The sequence below is a fragment of the Cyrtonyx montezumae genome, unplaced genomic scaffold, assembly GCF_038088225.1.
Source record: "Cyrtonyx montezumae isolate F1298 unplaced genomic scaffold, pur_monq_1.0 scaffold_4, whole genome shotgun sequence".
Lineage (NCBI taxonomy): Eukaryota > Metazoa > Chordata > Aves > Galliformes > Odontophoridae > Cyrtonyx > Cyrtonyx montezumae.
The window spans coordinates 12,796,163-12,819,622 of record NW_027072045.1 but is presented as its reverse complement, the minus strand read 5'-3'; the positions used below and the strand labels follow the sequence as shown (position 1 = coordinate 12,819,622).

At 42.1% G+C, this 23,460-nt stretch overlaps 1 protein-coding gene across 2 annotated transcripts in view; it reads left to right on the top strand.

Moving 5' to 3' along the window:
- Positions 1–23,460, top strand: part of TET1 (tet methylcytosine dioxygenase 1) — a 57,285-nt gene that overhangs the window by 27,796 nt on the left and 6,029 nt on the right. For both annotated transcript variants that reach the window (XM_065746217.1, XM_065746216.1), the window contains 7 exons: positions 958–1,048; positions 1,544–1,637; positions 11,498–11,706; positions 12,918–13,068; positions 14,537–14,626; positions 15,071–15,208; positions 22,429–22,768. In XM_065746217.1, coding sequence (XP_065602289.1) covers positions 958–1,048; positions 1,544–1,637; positions 11,498–11,706; positions 12,918–13,068; positions 14,537–14,626; positions 15,071–15,208; positions 22,429–22,768 — 1,113 coding nt within the window. The remainder of the gene's footprint in view (positions 1–957; positions 1,049–1,543; positions 1,638–11,497; positions 11,707–12,917; positions 13,069–14,536; positions 14,627–15,070; positions 15,209–22,428; positions 22,769–23,460) is intronic.

Sequence of the window (23,460 nt, the reverse complement as noted above, 5' to 3'; positions counted from 1 at the left end):
ATGGTTCTTTCCTTTTCTGTAACCTTTGCCTGGTGTTCTTCAGGCCTTCAGATCACATCAGAACTCAGTATCTTTGGCTTTGCCTCTGCCCTGTTTCAGTTCTCCGTTGTTTAAATTCAAATTGAGGAAAAGGAGCTTTTCCGTTTCTCGTTACTGACTTGCATGCTGTATAACTTCATCTGAGTGTATCAGATCATGATTTCTATGGTCTTAAACTAGTTTCTGCTTGAGATAAGCTGGGCAAAATCTTACCCAATACTTTTTCATTGTTGCCTAAATGCCTCCTGGATAAGCAGCAGGGCATAGTGAGAGCAGTCACGTTACTGTCACCGTTGGCCCTGAGGGTGCTTGGAGTTTCTGTTAAGATTTCTGTCTAAGCCTTCTACATGCCTCATCTCAGAGGTAAGAGGAGAGGTTGCTAGTGAACAGGCCTGGGTTGTGTTTTTCTGTAGTGTGTAGATGACTGTCAGCTGATGTTTTTTGGCCTCAATGTCCAGAACGAATTGATAATGTTTGCCTGGTCATAGGGGCATTGGGAAGCTTACATAGTCAATATGTGTCAGGTCCTGCAATGAAAATTGCTAAAGAATGCAAGATACAGCTATAAATAGGATCTATTTGTGGCATCAAGAAAGCAAATCTACCCGAAGGTTAATAGGAGAAAGCAAACACAAAATAATATAGTTTCGATATCTCTGAGAAGAAAAATGAGTCACACTGTATAGTACCTGTGCTACCTGGTCTAGGGAGCTGCTTTGGCAGGGGGTTGGACTCGGTGATCTCTAGAGGTCCCTCCCAACCCCTCTGACTCTGTGACTCTGATTATTCATTGCATTCCAGGGCAGGTTTTGTGTATTTAATTTGGAGAAAATGTTTCTGTAAACCATTTCTAAGTGACTTGTAATGATTTAAATAAGATATGGATGTGTAAACTTAATTTTCTCAACCTGTTTATAGAGCAAATTATTGAGAAAGATGAAGGCCCGTATTACACACACCTCGGGACAGGACCAAGTGTTGCTGCTGTAAGAGAAATAATGGAGAACAGGTGAGAAAATGTGCTTTTTTAGTGCTAATAGGATTTTTGACTGTGTAAACAGGAAAGAAGAGGAGCTGTGAGAAAATGAGCGCTGTTTGGCTTTGTTTTCTAACGTTTTTGCTGTGCTCATTTGTAACACATTTTCCCGTTGCGATGTGCTTGAAGGAAGCTCTCGCACTCCAATTCCAAACTCGTGCATCTGAGCTGCTGCTGTTGTAGCCACTGTGCTCGTAGGTGCTGCTGAACTGCATAGGGATGACAGCAATGGGCAGCTGGCAACGTTTCCTTTCCAAATAGTGCTCCCATAGTGACAGCTCGTTATTGGAGTAGACATTCCAAAATTGCTTTTGCAGATAAGACTTTGAATTGAAAAGTTTTTTTGTTCGAAGTATTTTTTTCCTCTTCTGTTCCCAATAAAGTAAAAAGTAAAGTCCTTGTTCTCGTTGTATTGAATGTATTTAGTGGTTTAAAGTGTGTTTTCGGTTTCACTCCTTGTTAATGCAGGTATGGAGCGAAAGGAAGCGCTGTGAGGATAGAGGTAGTCGTTTATACAGGAAAGGAAGGAAAAAGCTCTCAGGGGTGTCCAATTGCCAAGTGGGTAAGTTTTTATGTTACAGTAGTAAAGTGGTTTTGTGTGGCTTAAGTATCTTATGACGTGTGTAATCTTTGTGCTTGAATATAATCCAGTCTTCAGTGAAGGTCTGCTCTTCCTTCATTGCACTGATGTACAAGTCGAGCTGAATGATGAAGCAAGGATGTCACTTTTCTATCTGTGCTACTCTGGTTAGAATGACTTTGAAAGAGAAGTGCTTAATAGAGCTGGCAGAGATGGGCAAACCAAGGGTAAGAACGCTTGGCAGTGTCTGGAAGCTGGAGGTCCAGGGAAGTAAGCTACTGGGAGTCATGGAAGACAAGGAGGGAGAGCTGGAAAACCATACAGTAACTTTTTTTTTCTAAACTCTTACAAACTGTCTCATGTTCCACAGAGTTTGCTGCAGTGTTTGTAAGTACGTAACAGCAGTAAGAGTACTATGTATCTTATGGTTCTGTGTGTGTATGTACTGCTCATGTTTGGAACAGTTAAAATGTGTTTTCATACTCTGTAGTAAACCAATGTTCAGAAAGGAATCCCCCCAGTGTGTGCGTGTGTGTGTGTGTGTTGCTTCAGATGATATTGAATAACAAATGGGTGTCCAAGAAAAAAAAGACTAGATGGTCAAATTAGAGAAAGAAGTGACCCAGAAAGAGCAGACTGCTTTTTGTTTGGTTGGTTCTGTTTTTAGCCTTCAGCTGAGCAACAGATCCTCCATTTTAACAGCGGATGGGAATTAAAAATTTTACCTTAGAGAACAGTTATGAGCCTTTGAAAGGAAGAAGAGATTTAAAACTAATTATTCAACTTTATTTTTGTATTGCCACTATCAACATCTGCTGCCTTTTATGTAAAACAGAGAGGGTAGCTCGCGTTGTGCATCTGCACGGGTGTAGGTGTCCCACATGTGTGTGCAGTGTGACAGCCAGAAAGCACTCTGTGTGTAGGAAGGGCTGTTTAGAGGTTTTGGTGCAGTTCAGTTAAATTTCTGCGTGTCAAGCATTTGTGAGAGTAAGCTTTAATGTTAATTGAACTGAATTCCAAATGTCTTTTGTGCAGCAAAGACTTTTTGTGTGCAAGCTCAGACCTAAAAGGAATGAATGCCTTTCCAAGTCTGCTGTTACTGTGCGACTGCACCATACAGGACAAGGAAGGAAATCATGGGAATCTCCTCTGTGTCTCATCCTGAATATAATCCACATTTTTTTTCAGTTGGTATTCCTAAGGTGTGAGTTAACTTTCAATTGGCAATGCTAATTTTAATCCTTAAAATGGAGCTTGTTTCACTTAGGGCTATGACCAAAGAAATACAATTCTGAGATTTGTTTGAAAGCATATGGAAAAGTTTGCTCTGCTTTCAGATAACTGCAGTCACGAGGTCCTGTCAGCTGCACAGAGGCTTCTACTTGCTCAATTACAGTGTTCTTTGGGATGGGCTCATTTCTGCTTTGCAGATGGACAAGCTGTTGCCCCTGGGGCTCTTCAGAGACTTGTTGGCAAGAGCACCACAAAGGAGCTCCGTTGAAGCAAATGTGAAGAGGAGAAGAATTAATGTAGTGATCAAATGTAGCTATTTTCCCCCATTAACTTGTAGAAAAAGGGTAAATTAATTTTGTCCTTTATCGGTTCATTAGGAACATCTTAGAATCAAAGGAGGCTTTATAAAATAGGCATATATATGTATGCATAATACGTTACATATGCGTGTGCACAATATAGGTATATTGCATATACAATATAGTATAGTTGCATATATATTTTATATAAGAATATGGATATGTGTATGCTTCTGCTAATGACTGTTTCTTAATTCTCATTTCCTCCTGAATTGTTTTCACTTAATTGGCTCCAAACATGTATGTAGTGTGTTAAACACTGAATGAGACAGGCCCCTTCTTTCCAAAATGAGATGGCTTTTTTTCTTCCTTAGTTTTTAGGATCCAATAAACTTGCAGTGTCTATGTGGATGATAACTGTACTATTAGAAAATCACAGTCATTCTGTGACGTGTGCTGGGGTTGTCTTTTTCTTTTTATTTAGTTTATTTTGCTTTTTCATAGTAAGTTAAAGCAAAAAAAAAAAAAAAAAAGCTTTGAAATAGTGGAATTGCCAGCCTGCCTGTCTCAGCTAGACCTCTCATACAGTCGTGTTACAATGCCTCTCCTGTCACCAGCCACTGATGAGCGATTCATATCGTTCCCATTTTTGTAGCAGTACTTTGTTAGATAGTGGATGTGGTCTGGTTGTTTTTCCTGCTCTCAGTATATCTGATGGGAAAACAAAGATTACCTCAATTCATTTAAGTGGAATGATTTATAAATCTTTTATCTGCCACAGTGTAGATGAGTAGCTCGCCCGAGGTATGATCCTGCTGCACTAAAATCAAAGACGGTGTCACTGACCTCAGAGGACAGCTTCAGATCTTAACATTTCAGGATTAAACCCATTTTCCTTCAGGTCCCCTCCAGTAGTTCCAGTGGACGTTGGCCTGGATCAGCTTTCTGTTGTCTTCATTCAGAGTTGCAGTGTAATTTCTAAGGCTTCCAGTTGGAATAAAGACAGGAGATGAGAACTGATAAGAGCAGCTGGGCTGGGCGGGGACCCTCCTTGCTGATAGCTTGTCTGCAGCACTGAGTGGTGGTGGCAGAGCAGGGCAGCGGGCTCCCAGAAGACTCACTTATTTTCCAGTAATTAATTCCTCTGAGGTTCCCTAGGCTGAAGGCGGTGGCTAGATATTGCCTTTCATAAATGTTATTGTCTTTATTTCTTCTTTCTTTTTTTGTTCTCTTGTGCTTGGAATTACGGTGGTGGCACAGTAGTGTTTTCAGCCTTGTGCTCTGCTCCCAGCAATCCCTAGCAGTTGCTTTTGGTTTTCTCTCTGTTGCAGAACAGTGATTTCTATCACTATGTGATACTCTCATTTCTGCATGGTAATGGCTAACCGTGTGCATGAAGAGTGCATGCTACAGTGAATTCTATCTGCCATTCTTACTGTGCGCTCAGCAGTATGAGCTCATCCTTCATTTGTTTGCAGATTGTGCTTGTCTTCTCTGCTCTGAACTGCTCATCAACTGTTGTCACTCTTTTATTTGCCCCGAACAAACATGGTGGAGAGTACAAACTTGATCAGGGTTCTGCAGAGCTCCCATCAGACACGTAACAACCCTTGTTTCTTGTCTTTTCAGCAGTTATGCACATATGATCTTTTCCTTTGTCCCAAGACATATTAATGCTTGCCTTTTTTCTTTTAAGAACCTTTACCAAGGGACCTTACACAAGTTAGGGTTAGAAGGGGTGTGTGATTTACTGAAGAAAATGAAGCAATAAGTGAGTGAGATACTCTGCTCGGAGTGGGTGACCATCACTAATCAGCGCTGTCGGAGAACTGCTTTATGTGGGAGTCCAGCACCTCTAAGCAGGTTTTATTATTTCAAGATTTTATTTCATATGTTGAACTGTCTTCATGATCAGACGGTGATCCCCACTTGAGAAGTCAGGAGGGAAATAATTTCTGAAAGTGCTTGGTGGTGATTTTAGTTGCATTTTTGGACGCTGTTGTATTAGAGCAGCACTTTCTTGCTATCCTTCAGCATGCTGAAGGAAGCTTGTGTAATGGGTACTATAGCTATGGAGGCACCATCTTCACTGTTAGCTTGAAGACTTATCTGCTGAACACAGAATTAGAGTTCAGAATTGGAAACATCCTTGCAATATCCAAAGCGAAGCTGTTCTTTAAGTGGTGCGGTGCTTTGAGGTAAAAATGGTTATAAATTTTTACACGGTTTTTGAAGCATCTTTAAATGTCTTGTATTTGGAAAAACTACTCAACAGTTAAATATAAACAAAAAAGCTATGTTAGGGTAAGCAAATCAGGTAAACTCTGAAAGGAACGCCTTGCGTTTACTGCCGTGGAAACTCGGCAGATACAAAAGAGCACCACAGCACTGTTTGCTAAAGCAAATTCTGGCATACAGGGTGGTATTCTTCAGCAGTCACCGGGTTATCTGTGTGTGATGAACGAGAGCCTGTGTGCCAGCTTGTGAGAAAGGTGCACCGGTGGAGGTGCCTCCTTGCTGCCACTGCTGAAGTGCACCGTGCACCCCACGCTGTGCTCACACGTGCTGTTTGGTGTCCGTAAGCATTCAGCAAGCATCAGGAATGTCAGTGGGTGCCGTTTTATCTGCATGGGGGAGTTCAGTGGCACACCTTTATATGTGCAGGCTGAAGAAAATATATCCATGTTCCTGCTCACGTTTTTGTACGTGCCTGACATTGCTTCTAGGAGGAATTTTTAAGCGATTTGATGATAATTCTTTTAGAACAGTACAGTAACATGAAGTAACTTCACAGTAGTGATGGCAGCAGTTCTGTTTAACTTAGTTGATATAGTCCGCTGGTAGTCTTTTTGAGAGCAATTAGCAAAGTTGAATATCTTTGCATTTGGATCTCTCCTGGATTTGCTGAGAATAAAAGGATATAACACCTTGCGGTGAGAAAAGAGCTTGATGCCATTTGTTGTGTGTGTGTGTGTAGGGGTGAATTAGGAAACCAGAGGACGAGCTCACTTCTGCTGCAAGCAGCACTGTTCCTGCTTGTGCTACGCACCTGCTAGAACAGCAGTTCCTAGCAGCATTGCTTTGTCACTTTCTTCAGATATGGATTGTTATGGAATTGTACCTTAGCAGATCCAACACAGGACTCCAATAGACAGCCTTCCCACTGAGCAGAATCTACAGATGAGAAAGTCTTGGGACAAACAGCTGTACGTGAGGTGCGTGTTTCAGGAAATCACAGTGGATAATTAGGGTATATTCTCAGCTTAGTCATCTAGTGCTGCCCTGCAAGGACGCAGCTCTTCTACCAGAGAAATTCAGAGTGGACTGGAAGGGTTATTGCAGTGGAACCACGTGGAGACAAAAATAAACCTGAAGAGGACCTTTTTGTTGCTTCATTTTTCTGCTGGCATTATTTTGCATTGTACTCACAGTTAACATTTTGTACTTATTTGCTTGCACTGTCTCATTTATGTGATATCAAAGGTAACACAGCTCTTCTGGTGATCCTAAATATGAAATTAATTTCTTGTCTTATTAATTCAGTGTCTGATATTGCTGAGCTTCTGCAGTCTGATTCTTGGTGACTTATATAATAAAAGTCATGTAGTCGCAAATTAGCCTGCCTTATGTTCAAGGACATCAGGTAGTATTTATTCATAGTGTACTCATTCCTCGCTCCTGCCAGTGGTTGAGACAGTGCCCTCGACAACATAGAAGAAGTAATTTCAGTAAGTAGAACTCAAGCATTTGGACACTTGAAGCAAGTTTTATTGATAGACTTTACTGATGCTGTTCAGTGCATTCAGAAATGATATAGAAAAAGTGGGAAACACTGTGGTGATGAAGAGGAATGTACAATTCTTATTTTTTTTAAGAGATGAAAATATATGAATGTCTTCTACTCCGTGCTGGTGAGCACTGTGTCCATGTGTGGAGACCGCAGTGCAAGAGAAGTGTGAATCTGTTAGAGCACATCCAGAGTAGGGCCACAAAAACGAGTGAAGGGAGGAAACACCTTACAAAGACACACTGAGAAAGCTGCGGCTGTGCTGCCTGGAGGAGAAGGCTGTGGGAAGAGTTGAGAGTGGCCTGTCAGTATCCAGAAGGGGGCTGTAACAAAGAAGGGGACAGTCTTTATCAGGGTGTGTTGTGACAGGACCAGGGGAAATGATTTCAAACTGAAAGAGGTGAGATTTAGATGGAATAGAAGATTTTTTTGCATTAAGAATGCAGCTGACACAGGCTGCCCAGAGACGTGGTGCATGCCTCGTCCCTGCAGCCACCCCAGGTCAGGCTGGGCACGGCTCTGAGCTCCTGATGGAGCTGTGAGTGTCCCTGTTCACTGCAGGGGAGTTGGAACAGATTATCTTTAGGTCCCTCCCATTCAAAAGTCGATTTGATGATCCTGCTCAGATGAGCTTCTTATAGCGATGGTGTGGTAGCTGTGTTGTTACACATCCAAGTACATACATGCATTAGAGAGCTATTTAGGAGGTGTTTGTCCCATGGGCTTTTTTCTCTTGTCCCACGCATTGTGATGTTAGTGCACAGGAGCAGTTTGTGTGCAGTTTCGTGTCTGGTTGAAGAGGGTGTGGAGCAGGGCTAACAGGTACCAGTCAGCTACTGGGGGGAGTTTGTCAGGTGTCTCTGTGTTGCAGCCAAAGCAAAGTATTTGTTGTAAATCTTCTGATGAATGCCCAGCACTGATGGGAGTTACCTCTTACTTAAGTGAGTTCAGGGATAATCTGGGGCTGTGTAGGCATGAAAAGGTGATCACCTCACCTAAGTGTTACATAGTCCTTTACTGACTTCATACTAGTCTGTGTTTTCTGATTGTTATGTCTGTGAGGCACCAAGAAACCATGAGGATTTTGGTGTGGAATAAGTTTTTAGTTTGCCATTTTTAGAGCTCTGTTTAAAATTCTCCTGCTTAATAAGCACTTATTTTCTCATTCCTCCTAAGAGCATTACAGACCCAAATTAATCAAGCTGAAGTATTTAATTATTTACTTGTGCATTTAAAACAAAACCAAAACCAAACTACGCTGCAGAAGTCATGGACAGTATCTGCAACTATCAGAGCTAAGACTTGCCAGCTGACTTGTGCGTTGTTTGCAGTCTGAGAAGCATTCAGATTGCTGTGCTGCACCTTTAGTTTGCTGTTCACCCTGAGTGCTTCATAAGGAGGCAATAAGTGTGCTGGGAATTATGTCTACCAACTTCCAATAGGGCATACGTATATGTTTTAAATTATTGCATGAAGAATTGATTCATAAATTATGTTAGCATTGTCTTCTGTGGCTGTAACAGCATACTAATTCCGTTTGCCTTACTGGAGCACCACTATATCAAATACACACTAAAAAACCAACCAACTTTAACTGAAGTGTATGTGGAGACTTTGTTTGCTGCTGACTTGGTGGCTTTAAGACGCTGTTGCATGAAGTTAAGATGTGTGATGTTTCTGAGAAGTACTGGGGAAGAACAGTTGGTTAAAACAGTGCCCGGTCTGGGGATGTTTAAGGGTTAAGAGATTGTGGAACAACACCTGGTCATAGAGAAATACCTAGGAGAAATCTGAAGAAGAGTAATTCAATAGATCTGTCAGTAAAACCTTACTGTGCCCGTTACTTAGAGAAGCAGTGAGAGATCTGGCCTGTTGGCATGTTGAGACAGTCTTGATAAGCAGTGCACAGCTTGCACTCTAATTTTGGATTTTACCAGTCCTCAGAAAATCACAGATTAGAAAAACTTAAGTTCAGAAATGTATTGGATATCAGCAAGTACTGGAAAACAAACGAGAAGTTGGAAATAATTTAGATTACACGAGTGTTAATTAACTAACAAGTCACTGAGTCAATGAGTGTGGCAGGAATTTTCTCCAGTAGAAATGTGGTCAGGAATTCTGTGGTGTTTCTGGTCGCCGGGCTTGCTCTATAGTTTTTCGGTTGTCCTTCTCAAATGTGGTTCTCTATGTATTAAAGTTGTGTGGTATTGCTGTGGATTTGTTATTATTGCAAAAGAGTTCAGCTTCGTGGTGGAATGATGTGGGTGTGAAGCAGGCTATAAATCGCATCCCTGTCCACCTGTCGCTTTTTCTGGACTCTGCTGAGAACTACGTGAGATTTCACAAAGGGATCTCCCTGATGTACTGAGAAACAAAGAGATGCTGAATTTCCTCACTGAAGTTATAAAGTCTAAAAAACAAGAAAGAAGTTGAAAGCATCACCCTCCATGCTGAGTAACAACGTTAAGTCCGTGTGTTCCTGACTGGAAGGAGCAGCGCTGCCTGGGGAATGTCCAACTCACCCCCGTGTGAATAACACTATTATGGATCAGCCATAATAGATTTGCTGTAAGCCTCACTCAGATGTAAATGAGCCGCATTATTTTTCTTTCTCCACAGAAAATACTGTACCAGTTGTTCAGTCACAACCAAGATACCTCTAGAGGAATGGTAACTCAGATGCATTTACTTTTCTCGTTCAGCTTAAGGCTGATTGTGGGACTGTGTAATCAACTTGAAAAGGGCGATTCTTTCTCCCTTGACACAAACTAACTTGCGTCTTGCTTCTTCCTGCAAAGCAAGAATGCTTTGTCTGAAACTGTTGAAAATCTTTTCATTTGCAGATTAACTGCGAGGGTATTTTGGTCCCTGCTTTTAATTAGCTTAAATAATTTAGATATTCACAGTTGATCAGGCTAGGGGTCACACGAATGACCAGTAGCCACGTGTCTGGCAACAAAGATGCTTTGACATCGGGCTGATAGAGAATCCACTTGAAAACCCAGACATCTGGAGACGTGCAAAGAATAGGTGAAATTGTTGCCTTTCTGCGCTTATAGTCCATCATTATTAACACGGTTTGTCCCATGAAGCACCGAGACCGCTTCTGACAAGTCCTTCACACTACTAGGGAAAGCATTGTTGCTATTGCCTATGTCAGTAGTTTTATATAGTTGAAAAGGTTGCCTGGCCTAGCTGGAGATGAGGATCTCTGGTTGTGGAGCACATCTTCCAAGTAGCCTCCATCTAGGAGATGTCCTCCTTTCAGAGGCCAGCCCTTAAATGAGCCCAGGGAGGCAGAAACCCTGGGTTCACCCCTTCTGCTCACATGAGAAGCACGTGTAAATTGTTTGCACGTGTGCTTCTTGGCCAGCCATCCTCCTTCAGCAGGTGCTCCATCATCAGTTCGGGCTGTGACCTAACGGTTCTCCTACACACCCTTATGGGGCCTCTTCTGATAGGGGGTGGGTGGTGGTGGTGGAAAAGACAGAGCTGCCAACTGCTTGTTCTGAGCAAGGGTACTACTGCAGAGCTGGAAGTGTATCTGCAATTGCAAGGGCTTCATAGATGCATCTTTTCTTACGAAGAGAGAGCGACTCATCTCCATCCTAGAAACGATGGAGCAGGGGAAGAAGGTTTACCTTCCACACATACTGTCTTTGTTCTGAAGCTTTGAGCTTTAAACTGCAATGCTGAGGATTTGACTCATTTTTGTTGGAATTCTCATAGAGACTCTAATGGGTCAGATGTGTCTGAAGAATGAGATTATGTTCTATTATGACCTGGATTTAATGTGTCTTTTTGGTCTCCGTATGACAAAAATTTGTATCAAGTTATGCCAAAACCTAAATATGCAGCATGTAATATTTAGTTTTAGTTCAGTGGTATATTAAAAACCATTGCAGTAGTGTTCTGTATCATGCTGGCCTTTAACATATTATATGGGTAGAACTGACAAGGAGTTCTTTGTATATGATGTGGGTCACTAAAGTACTCCAGCACTGCTAAGTGCTGTAATGTTATGAAAACTCGTCTCCTTCACACAGTTTATTTTCAGTGCTTTCTTCTAATGCTGTGTTGCAAGATGGGCACAGTTCTTTGTACTGATATGTAACTGTAGTAGTCATCTTAATGAGAGTGTGTGTTTGCTTTGGGGTGTAGCTTCTGTATCTGCTTTCTGGGTTTTGGCGGTATGTGTTCAGTATTATTTCCAAAGTAACTATTAGGTTTTCAGTGGATCTGTCTTTTCAGGACCGGTCTTTATTTCTAGTGGATATTTTCTTCTTAACCTGCAATCCCTTATTGCTTGTATAGAGCATCTAAGATACACCTCCTGTAAAATACGCTGCTATTTCTTTTACAGACAGAAGGGCGACACCAAGTCCTATGCTACACCAAGAGAGCGGTGTGTGCTTTCTTGACCCTACTTGGTGACAGACACTCCAGCCAGTGGTTTTATTTCCTCTTCCAGGCCTTCCGTGTTTCCTAGTTCTATCTTCGAATAAACAAAATGATTCTTTCAGGTGATACGAAGAAGCAGCGATGAGGAGAAGTTGCTCTGCTTGGTACGTCAGCGTGCGGGGCACCACTGTCAGACTGCCGTCATAGTGATCCTCATACTGGCGTGGGAAGGGATCCCTCATCTCCTGGCTGATACACTGTACAAAGAGCTGACGCAGAGCCTCAGAAAATACGGCTGTCCCACGAGCCGCAGATGTGCGCTGAATGAAGAGTAAGCTGCTTCAATCGGAACTGATTGCTGTGCTGCCCTTCGAGTATCATTCTGAATTAAATAGCGTGGAAATTTAGTCATTGTGGGACTGATAAATACAAAGAAGCTTATTTAAAATTACAAACCACTAGGTGTCATTTTAGTATAAAGCTCAGTCCCTGGCCTTTTCTAGAGAGCAGGCTCTAAGGGCTGCTTGTACAGCGGAAGCCCAGGGAAAGGGGTGGCAGTGAACTTGTGTCCTGTGTTGGCACGCACGTTACACGTGCAGCCATGTAAGGAGCTGTTAAGAAGGTGATTCCTGACTTCTGCTGTACCTGTGAGCCAGGCCGGCCAGTCGTGAGAGGGGGCACGCTGCCTTTCCTCCTGTGCAGGAGCGTGCTGCATCGCACCTTTCAGGCAGCTTTGAGGACTGTCTCTCTCCAGGCAGTGCACGTCTGCCCAGCGTGTGGAGTCTGGCCAGGATAAATGCAAATGGGCTTTGTTTTCAATTGTAATGAACAGATAAGAGAAGCAGTAGTGATGGTAACTGTCAGCTGCCTCATACTCCCCAGCTAACATTGCTCAAATTCTACATAGCTGTAAAATTAAAAGGCGTAAATGCTCAAAATTAGTTTTTTCCCTGTGCTTTTAAGAGAAGAATATAGTTTAATTGACTAATGTTGCAGCCTAAGTTCTGGAGTAGAGCTGCCTTCATGCTGATGTTTTCTGTAGCCTACATTTAACCAATCTGTGATGGCTGTGCAGTGACCTGAGTTTATTGCTTGTGTTCTTGAACTGCCATGGGAAATAGGGTCATTCTGTTTTAAATGGTGTATCAGTTTGGAGAAGGTGGTATTGCCACAGATGACGTATGTGCTGTATTTATGGGCAGCCTTCTGTAGCAGTGGTATTTTTTGGTACCTCTTGTACTTGGAGAAGTCAAAATGAAAAAAAGTGAGAGCATTTGTAGGTATCTATAACTCAATGTTGTGTATTTCCCATGACTGGAACTTGTGGGACTTCAGAGAGTTGGAACTGTCTGTAAGGGGAAAAGAATCCTCTGCACACCAATATTCCATTAACAGAAAATACCTACTAAACTAGTTAAACTATGTCTTACAGTTCCTGCATTGTTTTGGTATGTGTTTAAAAAAGAAATAACAAACAGCACTGACCAATAAGAAGATGACAAGCTGCAGTGTCAGCTGACTTCTCTTAATTTCCTTCCACAGTCGTACATGTGCATGTCAAGGGCTTGATCCAGAAACGTGTGGAGCATCGTTCTCATTTGGCTGCTCGTGGAGTATGTATTTCAATGGATGTAAATTCGCCAGAAGCAAAAACCCCAGGAAATTTAGGCTTCTCACCGATGACCCTAAACAAGTAAGATTTATTTTATTGTTTTGTTTTGTTTGCCTCCAAGTATTTATTCAGGTGATCCACAGATAGCACTGCTGCCTCACACGTGTGTGCATAGCTTGTCACACCGGCATCCGATTGAATGTCTTGGAATAGTAGCACCCTGGTCCTCTGTCTGACATCCAGAACGATCTGGATTTTCCTTGGACAATGTTTCTCAAACACTTGAGAATTACATTAAAATATGATGCATCCAAGTGATATTTTAATTGCAGTTCATGAGTATCAGTAACGACATAAAGCTCAGCACAGAAAATATGGCAATGGATACGATGCAAAGTAATGTAGCTCCTAAAAGAATTGCTTGTCTCATGATGGAGGAATAAAGGTGGTGTAAATAGATAACCACAGCGTGATGGACATCAGCAGGAAGAGTCTTCAGGGTACCTCAAAAGGTCCCTTTTTTCTGACTGTAGATCTATTTAAGCTCATTTCCCCATGGACCTCCCAGATAGAAGAATTAGGTCTTTCCTAGCACATCTGGCATGCTTGAGAAGGCAGATAGTGTATAGCAATCTGTTACCTACTTCTCCTCCTGGGAGATTTTTTTTTTTAATGAAAGAATTGATTAAACATCTTTTATGCTTATGTGTATGAGTGCAAACCCCTCATTCTCCTTCATGCTGTCCACTCATTGTGAGTGTTCACTAGCTCCACTAGTCAAGAGTGCTGATGTGATGGGGCTTCTGCCCAAGCAGATGAGGGCACACACCACATGTCTGTCCTTGCTCTTGGTGAATACCTGACTTAAGGCAGCACAAGCTGAAAATCTCTGCTTGTCTCAGGTGCCCTCGAGGGAGCTTTTCTAATAAACTTCCATTTTACAGAAAGACGTGTTTGCTGGATATTCTTGTTCCCCTTCTCCTTTGTCCCTTTCCATTCTCTGTTATTCTGTTTTAGGTTCCCTCTCTGCTTATTGTCATATGTGGAGCATTCTGTACATGTGTTTCCTCTATAGGTTTCTAATGCATTTAATAACATGATCTGGGGGATCAGCAAAGTCGTCAGTCTTGGTATGTGCTGTCTAATGAAATTGTAGTCTGCGTCCAGATCTCCTAAAAGGCAGCTCAGATAGATTTCTCTTTGATAGAGCACACTGCACAAGGCTGCAGGCTCAGCTGGCATTGCTTCTGCTGTGTCTGTGAAGTGGCCACCTTGATGTGAAAATCAATTCCTCATGTATTGCCCTACCACACATCCTCTGTTGCTATTTTGCTGCATTTCATGTATCACTTTGGGTATTTTAGTCGTGCAAGAATAGATTCGTTTGTGTTCAGAGACAAAAGAGTGAGGCATACAAGTCTGATTACTAGAATAAGAGAGAGGTGGATGTTATTAGCTTTGCTGACTTGGGTCGGACATCTCTAAACTGGATTCTTCTAAATTCTTCTGAAGTAAATTGCAGCTCTCTAAGCGTCGTCTTTCCCTGCAGGAGGAACTTCTTGAACATAATTTGCAAACTTTAGCTACTGATGTGGCTCCAGTTTATAAAAAGCTTGCTCCTGAAGCTTTCCAGAACCAGGTAGGTCCGTGACATTCGGTCAGCGCAGCTGTACCTCTACGCAGGCAGTGTGGTCTGGAAAGGAGATGAGACCCAGCGTGGGTCAAGCTCGTGGGTAGAAGTGGCAGATCTCTGACGTGCTGAATCCACTGCCTACCTGCAGCTGTTACTTCGCATGGTTAGTTTCTATTTCACTAGTGATTGAGTTACGCCCTGAGCTGTGCATTTGTAAAAGTCATACCAATAACAGTGTAACAAAAAATGTTATTTGGAGACATGATTCTTGGCTGAGCTGATTATCTTGTTGACAACCAGTAACGAGTATAGCATGTTTCGTGGGACAGTATGCGCTTTCTCATGATTCTTACTGGCTGTACTTATTCAGCCATAAGTGCATTTGTGGCTCATGGGGTTTTAAGTCACGCACTTTCAGTCCTAAGTAGCTGTAGTATATTTTGTTTTCAGGTGGAAAATGAACACATGGGCCCAGACTGTCGGCTTGGATCCAAGGACGGTAGGCCTTTCTCTGGTGTCACAGCTTGCATAGATTTTTGTGCCCATGCCCATAAGGACACACATAACATGCACAACGGAAGCACTGTGGTACGTACATAGGATTCTTTCTCTTTTGTACTGATTACTCTTGTATGACTGCGCGTTCTAAAATGCTGCTTGGTTTTAGGGGGTACATCTACGTGAAGTTTTTTAAGGCGTTATGAAATGAATTGCGTTTTTATATTCCCATGCTATTTACATCTATTTATTATGATGTCTCGGGATAAGTGGTGGAGTCAGCTGCCTGTTGTGATCCTTCAAGTAAATCTGATTATATTATTGGGAAAGACAAAATCACAGGTTTGGGTTTTTTTCTGTTTTTGTTTGATGGTGATGTGTCCCAATACCTAGCTGGTTTGCTAGAGAGAAAATTAGCTGGATCACTAATTAAGGAATCTTTTAGGATCTGAGGCCATAGTTGTGAAGAGGAAGAAGCTCAAAAGGAAACAAGATGAAATAAAACTGACCAGGCCTGCGTAACTATGTGGATCTAATAGGTGGAATATCAAAAGCATTTCATGATAACTTCTTGTACGTTGACTCAAGAATGATTTCTGAACCAAAGGCTGCACATAGAGGAAAAAGAAATACATCTAAAATCTTTGCCCTTGTAGAATCAGATATGAAAGTGGAAATCCAGTTATGGCCTTGCTGTGATTCAAGACAGCGTTGCATTTAGGCGTATTCTTAACAGTTAGCATTTTGATGTACAGTCAGTGGATGGGCTGGAAGGAGTGGTGATGTTAAATGTCTGCTTGTATGCTGTGTAAACACCTGTTACTTTGAAGCATGGTCTCAGGATTCACCAGGAGTGCCAGTCCTATGTTTTTCCTAACACTGACTGTCACTTATCTGAAGATATGTAATAAGAGACTGCTGAATTAATAAGCTTGTGTGCAGAGGCAGTCACTTTGGAGCTTCTGAAGCACAATAATTTCGACCTTTTAAAGATCCCACATTTGAAAATGAGAATTCCTTTTCATGACAAAGTGCACGGCATAATTTTTAATGAAATGTAATTTGGATATTCCGAAAAATAATGTTTTAAGTGCCATGTTGTCTCTTAGCATAAAGACAAAAAGGAAGCTGAGCTTGGTGCTCATTCAGCCATATTGGATCCCAGAAAGAAAACAGTTGCCCTCTTGGGAGAGTTATAATGCCTGGAGGGGTGATTAGATCCGGGCAGCTTGTGTTCTTGCTTCATTGTTGTTTTTTTTTGAGGAATCCTTCAGGTACCATCTCTATAAAGGTGCATTTATCCGTAGAGATCTGATGTAACTTCAGCTTCAGATTGTTCTTGGTGTTACTTTTCTTTCTGTGGATTGCAGTTGCTGTGCTTGCATGGAAAATGGTGGCCTCTGTAAGGCATCTCATTCTATAGGCCAGAACTCAGCCTTGTTTTCAAGTGCTGCCAAATTTCTGGATCTTGCAGAACACTAAAAAAAATGGTTTAACTGCTGAGAATGGTGCCTTTAATTGTGATCCTCATCAGGTAGCTCACTCATACAAGTAACTGTTGTACATTCCCTGCTGTCTCTGTCTAGGTTTGCTATCGATTTTAATATACTTGAAACAAAGGGCTGTGTGCAAATAGGAATGGTTGCAAATATTAACACTGAATTTACATAACAAAGTTGGGGTATTTTGACAAGAAGGTGGTGTTCAGAGCCAAGTAATGATCTACATGCGGCCTCCTCAGTGAGGCTGAGTGGTAATGGTAGAGCCATTTACATCTTAACTGTGACATATGTTGTGTGCAAAATGTAGTGTGGAGTGTTGCACCTTACTGAGGTCTTAGAGTCAATGTTTTCTAAGAATGAGCATGATTTGCCCTGCTTTCTCAGCCTCGAACAAAGTTTAGTTACTATTTTTCTCTTTGTATTTCCCTTATTTGATTTAAAATATATACATATTGCAGTTTTAAAGTTTGTACAAAGCACACTTGTCATCTTGCACCTCACTAGTGTTGGTAAGATTGCTTCCCTTCCTTATTACTCAGACACAAAATCTTCATTTATAAAGTCCAGAGTTCCTCTAGACTAAAACAGTTGAAATAAATGCATGACAGGAAGGTGTGTGTAAAGTGCTGCCAGCTCTATTACCACTAGTGATGGCGTCAGTGACACGTTTTCATTTCTCCTTTCAGTTGTTGGTGAATCACTTTCACCACAAATATGAAAGGAATACCGCTCAGTGCACTGAAAGTAAAGGAAAAAAAGGAATATATTTAACTGGTTTAAATTGGACATGGACGTGCAAAGCACTCGAGTGAGCTTAATGACCAGCACGGAGTTGGCTGTATGTCTAAAAGAACATGGTATCTAATCAGCTGCTAACAAGAATTTCCCATCTCTGCCAGAAAAGCAGAAAAGCATCCAGAAAAGCATTCCTGTGTTATTCCAGGTGTACAAGATTTGATGAATTACTTGCACGTGATTCTGAAAAGAAATGACGATCCTTTTCACTAGCAGTGGAGGGGGAAAATCTTGGAAATGTCTTTTGTGCAGGAATTTGATTTGCTGAAAACCTTTCCTAGCTAACAAAATCAGAGCCTGGGTTTTGCTGAACTGCATTCTGGAAGAAAAGCTGAAGACAAACATGGCTATTCCTTGTTTGTCTCTGTGGTGGAATGAAAGAATTTGGCATTTCTACATAGCTGCGAAGTGATTCGTTTGTCTGAAGAAGCTGATGAATTGAATATTTGACAAACCACGGTGTCAATAAATACACATCCATGGTGCATTAATGCTGTCCTAAGGGCCATCGATGTTACAGTGCAGAGCTATGATACAGTGTTGCTTACAGACTGTAAATGAGAACACAGAAATAAAGGCCTTATAGTAGTTAATGCATTCTGTGAAGTGCAGGAGATGGTGTTAATGGCTTAGCTGCTAAGAACTGCACTCCTAATATTTGTGCAAATCCACAAGTCCCGGAAAGGAGGTTTTGCATAACAAAATGGTTAATGAAGGCTTTGCTAGTGGTGTACCACGTATGGCTCTCACGTGTGGGACTTGCTGCCCTATTTGTTGGCATGGAAGAAGGACAGAGATCAGGTGCAGCTCTGTGCAGTTGCTGCTGCCTCATGATCTGTAGCAGGCACTGTGGAAGAAGGAAGGAGAAAAGAGAAATCTGTGCCCTCTGGGCTGCTACCACATAACGTTTATTACAGGCAGCAGAACTGCGTGGCTAGTGTCAATTAGCCACTGCCAATGAACTTCCTGCTTTGTTTTTGTTTTGTTACATTTTTAAACAGATTCTGTGCTCCTGCAGTGCGTTACTGTATTTCTGTAGTTTCAGCTCATCCAGGGATGGCTGCATACTGACCAGACCTTTCCAGCAAGGGACAGAACGTGTCTGGTGATGGCTAATGGCTGCATGTCGGATCACGTCCATGCTGCTTTGTGAGCTGCAGATGTGCTTAGATCCTTAAACTGGGGTTCAGGTGATAACAAATCAGGGAAAAGCTAAACTCACAACACTTCAAGGGAAGGACTTCTGTTGCTCTTTGTACTGTGAGAATGGAGGACTCCTAGAATTCCACTCCAGTAATCTGTGGGTTCCCAGGCAGCACTTAGTGCTCCACGTCATGTTACAGCATCCAGCACGACAGCTGCTGTTGGCTTAACCTCAGGTGGGCCAAGGCAGAAACGCCTGGTGTTCCCTTTGCTGACTGAGATTTAGGAAGCTTATTCAGGTTATAACAAGCCAACTGAAGGGTGATTTTTCAGCTGTAACAGAAAAGAAAGCAAAGCTGTATTTATGCTGATGAGCGGTGACCGCACAGCATCGCAGGGTCCCAAGTGGCATCCTCTCCTTTCCATCCGCACGGGGGAGATGAGTATGGGAAATTTGATGTTCATCTTTCAAGGTCAGAAATGCCACTTGACTGCATTGCTACATCTTGAATGTAAAACATCTGTTCTTAGGACACAGTGGGAAAGGATACATCATTTCTGCATGCGAAGTTCAAAAAGCCGAAGGCAGATCAAAGTGGCTCAGAATTACGCATTTGGAGTTGCGTGGCTACAGATGTGTAGGAAATTTCATGGAGTTCATGGGTGTATTTCAGTGGGGGAAAAAAAAGTCTCATGAATATGCAAGTCTTTCCATGACATCACACAGCCCGGCATCAGGCCTGGGTTTGATCACCCAGCACTCTGGAAACGTCAACAAACGACCTGACCAACATTTTCTTTGGCTGTTGAGCAGCCTGGATGATTTAGCCACATTCTGGAAAAAGTTTTGAGCCTAGCAGGACATGCAGCTTCACTCTGTAAGTGGGGTTTAACTGGCTTCATGATTCTCTCGTGGTCAGTTTTAGTACGGGGCAGTTTGCACGCACTATCAGTACCGATGGGAAGTGTTGCTTTTAACTTCACACTTTAGTGGAAGGCTTTGCACAAATTTCAGTATTAGAGCAGCTTTTGAAACGGATGCTTCACATTTGGTGGATTACTGTGCTTCTGCTGTAAATTGCCAAGTCATCTGTAGGGCCTGAATGGTCTCCTGGTAACATCAGGTTTTGGACTATCCGCTTGTAGTAATGTCCATCTTTTTATAGTAAGATATATTGTAAGGGACAGCGACCCTGAAAAATTACATACATTAGGTTTTCTGTTATGGTTTTTAGGCTTTAGCTGTACTGGCATTCATTTTTCTTCTGCAGGATTCTTAACATACTTTTTTTTTTTTAATTCAGTACTTAATATATTGCACGCTGAGGGTGCCTGTCGCTTCTTCATAGTCCCACAGTACACTACAGCCCTTAACTTCTCTGGTTCCTCAGGAGTTGTTTGGCTTTCTTCTTGTTCCTTATGACACTGACACATAACCCATTTCTCCCTGCAGAAAGCTCTTTACCTAGTAGGAGCTTATGTTTTCCTCTTTGCTTACACGCCTCCCCCAAGTCAAGCACTGCAAAAATGTAAATGTCATCTACCATTGCCTCATTACAAATCAGATTAAATGTAATTTTAAAGAAAAAAATAAGTGAAAGAATGGATCTAATAACTGTACAAGATAAGATTTCCATGGATCTATCTGGTGAAATGTGTGAAAATGCAGCCTGTAAGTTGGGTATGGATTTGAATGTTGAAGATGTAGACATTTTTTTCAGACAATCACATGGGTCTGGACGCAGGATAGGCAGAATTTTGAACAAGTGAGAATCATGCAGTTCTGAATAGAAGCAAACGGAAGCTAGGTGACATTCATGCAAACTTCCTTTTTGTCTTTAACTTGAAAGTGGAGGATGTGCTGAGCCATATGCAGTTGCGCTCTCTGCATATGTTACCCTTTCTCCCCTTACCATGGTAACTTGGAATCTGCTGGCAAGTTCCAACCAAAATTCACTGAACTTTGCAGAAAATTGTCTTGGAGGCTCCAGCCTCTTGTCCCAGGCTTTGTGCTGTGGGAGCCCGCTGCTGAGCGGGCAAGAGCCTGGGGTTATGCTGCGCTGGAGCCGAGGCATGGGGTGCTGCTGCAGCCAGGTGGCAGCAAGGTGTGGAAGGGGCAGAGATAACGGTGCTGGGATCGGGGGTGTGGGAGTGTGGGGACGGAGAAGTCCGTAGGAAACCAGGTGTCATTTGCTGCTCATGGAACAACTTGTTTTTTCTAAATCTTCCTTGTAGTCCAAAGGCTGCACAGTAGAGGTAAGTGCGCATGGAGCAAGCACATCAGTAAATGCTACTCATCAGCTTCTAATTGCCCTTTCACCTTGCCTTCTTTGGAGCCCGTCTCTCAGTCCTTTTAAATGCCACCTGAAAAGCTCTTTCCCTTTGTCTGTGCCCCTCAGATTTTCTCCTTTTGCTGCTCTGCAACTGTCAAGCTTTGCATATAGCTATTTCTAAAGCCCTAACCACCACCTTATTTATTTAGGATTTTTAGCTTGTGATTCTGTAATTCTGTTCTAGATATAAATCTGAGATGCCTTTATGTGAAAGCTGTGCTGTAAAACATCTGTTTTTCCTAAATTATATTATTATTTTCTCCTGTAACGTTAGGCATGTTGGCAGGATTTTGGAAAGTTGAATTAACTGGTGACATGCAGTACATTCAACCTACACAATGACGGATGAGAATGCCCCTGTTTAGGGGGAGGATCATCTCATCCTTGGATGGTGCTCAGATTCCTTTGTGTGTGCAGTTGGTAACTCCCCATGAAACAGAAGATTAACCACACCATGATATTAATGCATGGCTTTCTAGTAATGCAGTGTATCGTGGAGAAACAGCATTGTCCTGTGAATGTAGTGGATAAATGATTAATGGTGTGATGATAAGGACACTTGCTCAAATGCTGTCCCTTGGAAAGCACTGTGAGACCACGTGAAGGTGGTCTGCTCTTCTGTTTTTAAGAAAGGGGCTATTTTGGTGGATGGTTTTCTGTCACTAGGAAAAAAGGAGCATTTCCTTTTAAGGCAAAGATGTAGTACTAGTAACTGCAACTCTAGAAGAGCTGAAAACCAGAAGTACTGAAAGGGTTCAGCAGTGACTTAGAAAAACTGTAATATGAAAATTGCTGCAAGGGATTTGGATCTTACTTTGCATTTTTGATGTGCTCTTATCAAACTGGATCTAACCAGCGTTCTCTTGGCTCCCATATCTCACAGCAACACACAATTTAATAAGAGAAAGTAGGTCAGTGGCCTGAGAGAAACCAAATGTCTGCTGAGGCTTGTGACTTCGTTATGGCAGACAGAGCTGGGGCAGTGTGAATGTATGTAGGTAGGAGTTAGAGCTGAGGTTTATTTTAAAACAAACAACAAAATACAGATCGCTGTAGATAACTTCTTCTCATTTGCCCACTAAAACCATGTCATAGAAACTTCTGGTTCAATTCAAAATATTTTCGTGTTCGTATTCTTTACTTTTAAAAAGCAAAAAAGATTCTGAGCATCAAGTATGTATTTAAAAACCATTCCCACTATATTTACAACTCAGATTATTTACAGAGTTTGGCAAATGTTTGTAGATAGTGTGAGCTGAACCAAGTTGCATTTTTCCTGTTGGAGATGTAGTGCCTTCACTGTACCCTTCAGGTACCAGTAATGGTTCTACATCACCATAAGTCCAACTCAGTCCTTCTCAGATGTTTCTGTTTGAAAGGCCTATGAAACCTTTTGAAGGTTGAATATGCAGACCTTTGAAAGGCCTGCACTGAGACTGCAAAACGTGAGGAAGCAAGGAAGTCCAGGCTGAATGAGTAAATATTTAAACAATTCCTGTAGTCTGATTGTGTCTGTAAATGTTCCTGTTCTTGCCAGGTCTGTACGTTAACAAAGGAAGACAACCGGAGAGTCGGGGTGATCCCAAGTGATGAACAGCTCCATGTGTTACCTCTCTACAAAATCTCACAGACGGATGAATTTGGCACTGAAGAGGGACTGGAAGCGAAGATAAAAGCCGGAGCCATACAGGTGCTCACTGCATTTCCCAGAGAAGTACGGATGCTAGCTGAGCCCCTCAGAGCTACAAAGAAAAAGAAACCTGACACAAGGAGGACCCCAAGTGAAAAGCAGCCATTAATAGACAAAAAATACTCAACACCAATAAAGCTGAAAACTGAAGCGACAGAAAATCTCAGCAACACTTTGCATTGCTTAGGTGAGTGCTGCCCATTACATTCTGCCAGTCTCTTCTGGTACGATGTCGTGACTTGACCTTAACGCTCTTTTTTTTGTTTTTAAACATACTTCCATGCTGTGCTCTGTAGGGACTGGTGAGCAAGGTGTAGTTGATATTCTGTTGGCACAGGAAGAGACAGGCAAAGTTTGTGGTGGTGTGTCAACGGACGTGAGTAATGGTAATGAGACAAGGAGATGTTTTTAAGATGCTGTATACTGATAAATAATAGTAATGGAGGCATCTTGAAATACTGTGATGGGAATGTTTATCTAAACAACAGGCATTGAAAGTACAAGAACTGCTGTCTGCTTTGTACGACAGATAATGGCTTTGTGGCAATCTGGACTGATGAGCATTCCCTTCTGATACTTCAGTGACAGACAGTGACACAGTGAGAAACTTACAAAAAAAAAACAAACAACAAAACCAACACAACAGCAAACAATGCTTTTCAAAATTTCCCTTGAAATATTGTGGGTGTGGGTGAGAGAGGTGCAACAGGTTCCACCTGGCAGCAGCCAGGTGAGAAGTATGCCTTCTGCGTTACAGGAACATCACTATGCCCACTGAGTGTTCTGCAGCAGTGTGTGCTTGTGCAGTGTAGAGCTATTTCTTCAGCAAACTGAGTGTGGCTGCTGCTGTACCTCAGGTCAGGTTTTGGACAACAAAAT